This window comes from Pseudopipra pipra, chromosome 15, assembly GCF_036250125.1.
Source record: "Pseudopipra pipra isolate bDixPip1 chromosome 15, bDixPip1.hap1, whole genome shotgun sequence".
NCBI classification, from domain to species: domain Eukaryota; kingdom Metazoa; phylum Chordata; class Aves; order Passeriformes; family Pipridae; genus Pseudopipra; species Pseudopipra pipra.
In genome coordinates this window covers 8,855,555-8,863,140 of record NC_087563.1, presented here as the reverse complement: position 1 = coordinate 8,863,140, position 7,586 = coordinate 8,855,555, and the positions used below count along the sequence as shown (strand labels likewise).

The following is a 7,586-nucleotide window of genomic DNA, read 5'->3' as shown; positions in this document are numbered from 1 at the left end:
AGATGTGATGCAGAGGTGATGTCCCATTATAGGGTCTTTTCTTCATTCTGCCTGAAATACTCAGTGTTCTCCATGATGGCATTGCTTGTTACAACCAGACTAGACCAGGAAATCCTGCTGCTACGTTAGGTAACTTCTGGCTCTGCTGGTTTTTGTCTGCAGCAAGTGAGAGTTGGGAGTTCTCAAACCACAACCATTGCCATCTGCAGAAAAGCATCACAGCTTGTGAGCAAGGGGCAGAGCATTTTGCTTATGGCACAGTATTCCAGAATGCCTGCAAGCAGGGCATGGGCTGCCATGAGAGGGGGGGGATTGGGAGCAGTGCTGACCCAGCTCCTCGGAGCCCTGCTGTGTGCACAGCAGATTTCTTGTCGCCCACAGCCATGGTGAAATCAGGCTGCTTAAGTAAGAGCTTGTTAAAACCTGAGGCATGCTGCAAAGATATTTGTGTGTTGCGTTTTAAGCTGCTTTGGGAGCATCATCTCCCCATCCTGGTGGGTCAGTTCTGCCAGTTGTAATGACTCGGGTGAGCTGAGCAATGGTAGTTTCTGTCTCTGCTCCCCCAAAATGTTCATGCCCGAGTTTCAGGGTTGTATGTGTTCCCCCATGTTCATGCCCGAGTTTCAGGGTTGTATGTGTTCCCCCATGCAGGAACTCTGGAGTGGTTCCTGGCTGGGGAAAAGAGGGGGCCTGTGCTTGTGTTGTGTTTTCCTGAGACAAAGTTCAGGTGGTGTATTCTCAAACAAAATTTTGTTCCTTAGCAGGGAGCCAACTCTGGGCTACAGTAGGCTCTGGGTTTGTGATTACATGTCCAACCTGTTCTGGAGTTTTTGCTCAGCCTTTGCTATCCTTTGAAATCTGAGTAGCAGCAGGCTCCCGTGGGATCCCCTTGGCACAAGCTGCTTGCTGTCAGGCTCCTTGTTTTGCCCAGGGCAGAAAGTACAAGCAAAAGCTTGAAATGCCCTTGCTGATGCATGAGCCATGCAGGCTCCAGCCTGCTCCGGGCACTGAGCACTGTATGCGTCGTCCATGTGCAGATGGAGCACATGGAAAACGTGCTCTGGCAGCAGCGTGGCCTAAACACTGCCCTATGGTGTATGCCCAGCACACCGGCATCAGGAGAGAGGTGGTGCCGGGGCAGGTCCTGGGCTTGGGCCCTCGATGGCGAGCGGGATGCTGCCGAGCATCCCGGAGCGTAGGGAAGGGAGGATGCTCGCCGCGGCTGTGCCTGGGGTTATCCGTGTGCCACAACCAGCGGTTTGGGATGCGAGGGTCCTCTCTGCCCCTCAGTGCCGGTCTGCCGGGGGGATTAGTCATCCCAAGGCCCGCGGGGATGCCGTGCCCCGCATCCCCCCCTCCTCGGGCACACCGCCCGCCCCGCCTCCGCCGGCCGGGCCGGGCTCCGGGCTCCGGGCTCCGAGCTCCGGGCTCCGGTCCGGGCCGAGCCGTGCCCGGGAGGGCGGGGCTGGGCGGTGGCAGGGGGGCGCGGGGGCCGAGCCTGCGGTGAGGGGCGGGCCGGGGCGGGCGCTGCCGGGCCCCGCTCTCCGCGCCATGGCCCCGCCGCCCGCCGCGCTGCTCCTGCCGGCCCTGGCCGCGCTCCTGGCCGCGCTCCTGGCCGCGCCCGCCGCCGCCCGCGCCGCGCCGAGATCCATCGGTAACGAGGGGAGCGGGGCAATGGCACGGGGTGGGGAGGGGGGCGCCCGGCCCGAGTACCGGCAGCAGCACCGGGCCACCTCCTGCCCGCCTGCCCCGCCGGGGCCGGGAGAGGGGGTTCCGCACCCCTGCGCGGCGGGCGCGGGGCGCGCTGCCCTGCATCCCTGTCCCCGCTGCATCCCTGTCCCCGCTGCATCCCAGCGCATCCCGGCGGCATCCCCGCCCTCGCAGGCGGTGCTGGTCCCTTCCCCCCGCGGCCGGAGAGCACGGCCGGGGGCAGCGGCGGGACCCCGGGGCTCTGCTGACCCGGCCCCCTCGCCGCTCTCTGCCCGCAGCCGTGGTGGGCGCCGGGCTGGGGGGCTCGGCCGCCGCTTACTTCCTGCAGCAGCACTTCGGGCCGCAGGTGCAGCTGGACGTGTACGAGGCGGCGGGCGTGGGCGGAAGGCTGGCCACCGTCACCGTCAACAAGCAGCAGTATGAGAGCCGGGGAGCCTCCATCCACGCCCTCAGCCTCCACATGCAGGACTTCGTCAAGATCCTGGGTGAGCATGGGCATCCCAGCACTTGCGTGGCCTCCCTGAGCTGGGGGGCTGCGGGACCCCTGGGCTCTGTGCTTGGGGCAGTGGGGAGGGTTTCTGCCAGTCCCCCCCAGCACCCGAGGCATGCAGTGATCCCCCTGTTGTCCGTGCACCCCAGCCCTGTTGTGCCCTGAGGAGAAAGGGATCGGGTGGCCCAACAGACCGTCAGGGTGAGGGGTCTGGTGGAATTAGTGTGGAGGGGGTTGTTCAAAAAATCCCACCAGTTTGTCCCAGTAGGCAACAGCAACTCCATGGGACCCCCTAATGTACAGGATCCAGCTGGGGTCCCAATGTCCTGGGGTCTCGCACTCCCTGATGCTCCTCCAAGAGCATCTTTGCCCATATCCCTGCTGTGGAGGTGTTGGGCACTGGCCTTTCCCAGCAGCCAGCCAGCCCCAGGGAGCTGTGTGAGCCCAGTGGGGCCGGGGTCCCTCTACTCCTGGCAGGCCTCAAGCACCGGCGCGATGTGGCCGGGAAGAGTGCCATATTCAGCGGGGAGCACTTCGTCCTGGAGGAGACTGACTGGTACCTGCTCAACCTCTTCCGGCTCTGGTGGCACTATGGCATCAGTTTCCTGCGCCTGCAGATGTGGGTGGAGGAGGTGATGGAGAAGTTCATGAGGTAGGAGAGCCTGCGGGGCTGGGGAGACACAGCGGATTTTTCCCAGCACTGGCACATCACCGGTTGCCCTGTGCTCCTGTCCCCTCCAGGATTTACAAGTACCAGGCTCATGGCTACGCCTTCTCCAGCCTGGAGGAGCTGCTGCGCTCGCTGGGGGGTGATGCCTTCGTCAACATGACACAGCGCTCGGTGGCCGAGTCCTTGCTGGAGGTGGGCGTCACACAGCGCTTCGTGGACGACATCATCGCGGCCGTCCTGCGCTCCAGCTACGGGCAGTCCGTGCTGGTGCCCGCCTTTGCAGGTGAAGCCAGGAACCCCTCTCCTCCCTGTGTGACTCTCCTCAGCACCCCCTCTGCGGGCAGGCTGTTGAGCCGCCCTCCTCTTCCTCTTCACAGGAGCCATGTCCCTGGCAGGAGCCCAGGGCAGCACCTGGGCAGTGGAAGGAGGGAATAAGCTCGTGTGTTCAGGTCTGCTGAAGGTGACCAAAGCCAACGTCATCCTAGCCAGGGTGACAGGCATCTCCCTGCACAGCTCGGGTGAGACTGGACATGGGCTCTGCTCTGGGTACCGCCAGCCTGGGTGTGGGTCTGGGTGAGGGTCTGGGTGCACCAAGATGGGAGGTTGGTGGTGGCAGCATGGAGATGCTGGGACTCGAGGGCATCCTGGTCCTGGTAAGGCATTTGGGCGAGGGTGAAGGGGTCTGTCTGTCTCATCTCCTTGTCTGACTCAGTGAGGACCCTGTAGTGCAGAAATCAACCCTGAGGTTTCCCTCCCTCCCTCCCTCATCATGTCCTTCAGGTCTCCCTATGTCACCATCCTTGTTGCAGACTTGCTCCCCCATCAAGCACAAAAGAAGAGTGGGATAGCTGGGATCTGGGAGGTGGGCTGGCCTTCTCTGGAAACTTTCTCCCACAGTCTTGATCAAGTTTTTCTGCTGCCCTAAAGTGTCAGCAACTCATCCATAACCATCAGGTGCTATGGTCAAGCACTGGTGTGTACTGGAAAACCAGTAGCATGGAGGCCATGCTAGAAAAGAGAGGGCCAGGGCAATACCACTGGAGTCTCAGGGCCACTCCTAACTGTCCACTGTCTTTTTCAGAGGGGAGAGCCCTGTACCAGGTACACTATGAGACCAGCGAAGGCCAGGGCTCAGCTTTCTACGACATGGTGGTTGTGACGACGCCCCTGCATCCCAGCAGGAGCAACTTTACCTTTGAGAACTTTGAGCCACCCATTGCCGACTTCCCTGGAGCCTTCCAGCCCTCCGTCACCTCTGTGGTGCACGGCTACCTCAACTCCTCCTACTTTGGCTTCCCCGACCCCAAGCTCTTCCCTTTCACCAGCATCCTCACCACCGACACCCCCGACCTCTTCTTCAACGCCATGGATAACATCTGTCCCGTCAACATCTCGGCAGCGTTCCGGCGCAAGCAGCCCCAGGAGGCTGCGGTGTGGCGTGTCCTCTCCCAGCAACCACTGGACAAGCACCAGCTAAAGACCCTCTTCAGGTCCTACTACTCGGTGCAGGTGACAGAGTGGCAGACGTATCCCCGCTACGACGCCGCCAAGTCCCTCCCGCCCATCGTGCTCCATGAAAACCTCTTCTACCTCAGCGGCGTGGAGTGGGTGGCCAGCTCCATGGAGATGATAGCAGTGGCGGCCAAAAACGTGGCCCTGCTGGCTTATAACCGCTGGCATCAGGACCTGGAGAAAATCGACCAGAAGGACTTGATGCACAAAGTGAAAACGGAGCTGTGACGCCCAGAGGGCGGTGGACCAGGAGCTTCGGTGCGGGGCAGCCTGGGGAGTATTTATTGCCTTGGGGAGACCAGGGGTTTGGGGCTGGGGGACGAGGGACAGGCTGTGTCCCAGATGACTGGAATGTGCATCACCTTCAGGAATACAGTTCCTGCCCAGTGTTGCTGTGTCTGTGCCATGTGCCTCAGTTTCCCTGTTCCCCCTCCACAGGCTTTATTGGAGAGGAGGCTGTGCCTTCTCCTGTGAAAAGGAGTCACTGTGCATCTGTGTTTAGGAGGTATCTCAGGGGGCTTCCAGGGGAGAGGCTGGCTGGCATTGGCAGCAGATGGGGGCCTCCTATGAACTGCCTGGTTCCCACTACAGTCCTTCCTGCCTTCCTGGCTTTGCCCCTGTGGAACTCAGTGGCAGGGCTGGCCCTGGCTGCAGCAGGAGGTCCCACAGCCTCTGCCTTGCCATGCGTGCATGGAGCTTAACCCTGCTCATGGGCTTGGTGCCCCGGGAACGGGCTGCAGGGTGGGCTGTCTCAGGTCCTGATGGGTGCTCTCTGTTTCTGGGGGTGTTCAGGCTTCCCTGAGCTCTGGGGGAGGCAGAAGAGTCTCGGTGGGAGAAGCTGGGCACCCCAACCCTGGGCGGGCAGGGCAGAGGGGCAGCATGAAGGGCCGAGACAGGGGCCAGCAATGCACTTTATTGAAGACCTCAGAAGCTGCCCAAACCACTGGCCACTCACCCTGGACTGCCTGGCTTGGGGCAGAGGAACTTGTGGGAGGACTGGGGAGGGCTGGGTCCTACCAGAGCTGTGGCACCGATGGAAGGAACGAAGGCAAGTGGGGACTTTGGGAAGGGAGGAGGCCTGATCCTGCCCAGCCAGAGGGACCAGCAGGCAGCTGCCTCCCTCTGTCCCCCAGCCCATCCTGCTGAGCCCTGGAGGCTCAGCCTCAGGGCAGTGAATGTCTCGCTGCAAGGCCACAGGACTGCATAGCTGGGGGACTTGCAGGGGATCCCTCTTCACTAGGTGTCCCCAGAGTTGCTGCTTGGGCTCAGGCTTATGGAGTCTGCAGGGGAATTTCAGGGAGCTCCTGGAGCTGCCATGGCTTTGCGCAGGGGCTCCCCCACCCTGATGCTCAGCCAGGTGACCCTCTCCCAGAGGGCTGGGCAAGCTCGGGAAGCACGAGCAAGCTGGTTAGATGCCTATGGGGAGCTGCAGGGGTTAGCTTTGCAACCTCAGAAGATGCAGGTGCAGCCCACGGCGATGGTCTCCATGACCATCTGGTACTTCTTGTGGCACTTCTTCTTCCCAGAGGGCTTGTGCCCCACCTCTCCTGGCACCTGGCAGAGCAGCCGGCGGACAGGGAGCCGGCTGTAGATGGGAATGCTGGCCATGGTGCGGTCCTCCTGCATCGTGAAGGGGTTGATGCAGCCGGTGCAGAGGCATCGGGCCTCGGGGATGTCTGCTGGGATCCGTGTTGCATCATGGTTTATGCTGGAGGAAATGGAAAATGAGATGAGGTTGGAGAAACGGTGAGATGGGAGCAGTGGGTGGCTGGAGAGGGCAATGCCTCCCCAGGGTGAAGTGGGGTTCTGCATCACATCCTATTGCACCCTCCAGCAGCCACCACAGACTCGTGATGCTGGACCGGTGGCTGCTGCAGTGCTTTCTGGCACAGAAAGCATGCATGTCCCCAGGGTCCCTGCCCCAAGCTCACCTGTAGGCCCAGGGGGACAGGCTCCTCCGGTTGGACCTCCAGAGCCTCAGGTTGACCTGGCACTTGGTGTCACCTGGCTCAGAGCTGTTCCTCAGCTGGCGCACCATGTCCTGGATGCTGTGCTCGTAGTCTGCCATGGTGGTGTAAGGGTCATCCGGGGCCCAGGCAAGGGCAGGGGTGGCTGTTGGGGGCCGTGCCAGGCCCCTTCTCCTGCCCTTTGCTGCCTTGCTTTGGTCCTTTGCCTCGGGGACCAGTACCATGGCAAAGGTGAAGATGCAGAGGAGAAGCTGAGGAAGAAGGAGGATGGTGTGTGGCTGCAGGCCTGGCATGGAAGGGGAGCTCTCCCACTTCCCAGGGGTCAGCAGGTGATGGCAGGACTGCATTGACTTTGGGATAGCACGTGCAACCCCTAAAGGAGTGCTGGCCTGCAGGTGAGACCCATGGAAACATTGAGAGCAGTTTGCAGGGATGGTGAGCACAGGGTCATGATAACCCCAGCTGATGCGTGTGGCTGTGAAGACCCTCGCCCTGCAGCTGGCAATTTGTGTTGCCGAAAGTGTCCTTGTGCTGCCCAAGATGTGCCCAGTCCCTTTGCTGCCCACCCAGCAGCTGCATGCTAGGAGGGATGGGTACACCCTCAACTCAGGCTGTACCTGGGCAGCCTTTAGTTTAAAAGGAGCTTTAGAGATGAGACAGTCAAGAATGGGATCTTTATCCAAACCTTCCTCTCCCTCCCTCTGTGCTCTGAGGACGGTGAGAGAGAAAAGATGCTTTTTCCTTCCCTTCTCCCTCCGGCTCGCGGGGCCGAGCTGCCGTGTGCTGACACCCGGCAGGCTGCCCAGCAGTGAACAAAGTTGCTTTCTGTAGTCCTGCTCCCTGCTATTTGTGTCCCTGCAGTCAGCTGAGGCAGCCCCACACCCTGCCCATGGGTGTGCAGTGCCCTGGGGCAAGGACCACTTGGCCAGGGCTGTTTTCCCCCTCCGGTGCCGGACGGTCCGATCGGACTGTCCCAGCTTTGCTCTCCGAGGCTGTTGCATCTTCACCATGCCAGGCATGGGAGCGATGGCCCTGGCGGGCCGCAGCAGGCATCTCCAAAGCAAACAAACCCAGGTAGCCACCCGTAAACAACCATGCAAATAATTATATTAAGGAAGGAAAATGAGGAGCAAGCCCTGAACCACTGTGGAGTCACCTACCAGGTTTGGAGCCCGCTCCATGGCCGCGGAGGGGCTGCCGGCCGCTGTCCTGCAGTGTGGCTGGCACCAGAGAGCTG

At 61.3% G+C, this 7,586-nt stretch overlaps 2 protein-coding genes across 3 annotated transcripts in view; one reads left to right on the top strand and one right to left on the bottom strand.

The window, feature by feature from the left end:
* Positions 1-1,146: 1,146 nt before the first annotated feature.
* PCYOX1L (prenylcysteine oxidase 1 like) lies at positions 1,147-4,771 on the top strand. The gene is made up of 6 exons (XM_064671734.1): positions 1,147-1,654; positions 1,989-2,195; positions 2,678-2,852; positions 2,942-3,153; positions 3,248-3,388; positions 3,952-4,771. The coding sequence occupies exons 1-6, from the start codon at positions 1,162-1,164 to the stop codon at positions 4,608-4,610; spliced, it is 1,887 nt and encodes a 628-aa protein (XP_064527804.1). The 5' UTR covers positions 1,147-1,161; the 3' UTR covers positions 4,611-4,771.
* Positions 4,772-4,846: 75 nt separating this feature from the next.
* Positions 4,847-7,586, bottom strand: part of IL17B (interleukin 17B) — a 40,685-nt gene continuing 37,945 nt past the window's right edge. Inside the window, exons 2-3 of one of the 2 annotated variants that reach the window (XM_064671747.1) lie at positions 6,314-6,600; positions 4,847-6,090 (exon numbers count right to left, since the gene is read on the bottom strand). In XM_064671747.1, coding sequence (XP_064527817.1) covers positions 5,832-6,090; positions 6,314-6,573 — 519 coding nt within the window. In that variant the 5' untranslated portion in view covers positions 6,574-6,600 and the 3' untranslated portion in view covers positions 4,847-5,831. The remainder of the gene's footprint in view (positions 6,091-6,313; positions 6,601-7,586) is intronic. The other variant, XM_064671746.1, reaches the window with a different exon arrangement.

Bases quoted from the DNA above. Each gene is read 5' to 3' on its own strand.
- PCYOX1L (XM_064671734.1), top strand. From the start codon at position 1,162: ATGGCGAGCGGGATGCTGCCGAGCATCCCGGAGCGTAGGGAAGGGAGG. The intron at 2,853-2,941 runs GTAGGAGAGCCT...TGTCCCCTCCAG, and splicing joins GTGATGGAGAAGTTCATGAG to GATTTACAAGTACCAGGCTC. The intron at 3,389-3,951 runs GTGAGACTGGAC...TGTCTTTTTCAG, and splicing joins CATCTCCCTGCACAGCTCGG to AGGGGAGAGCCCTGTACCAG.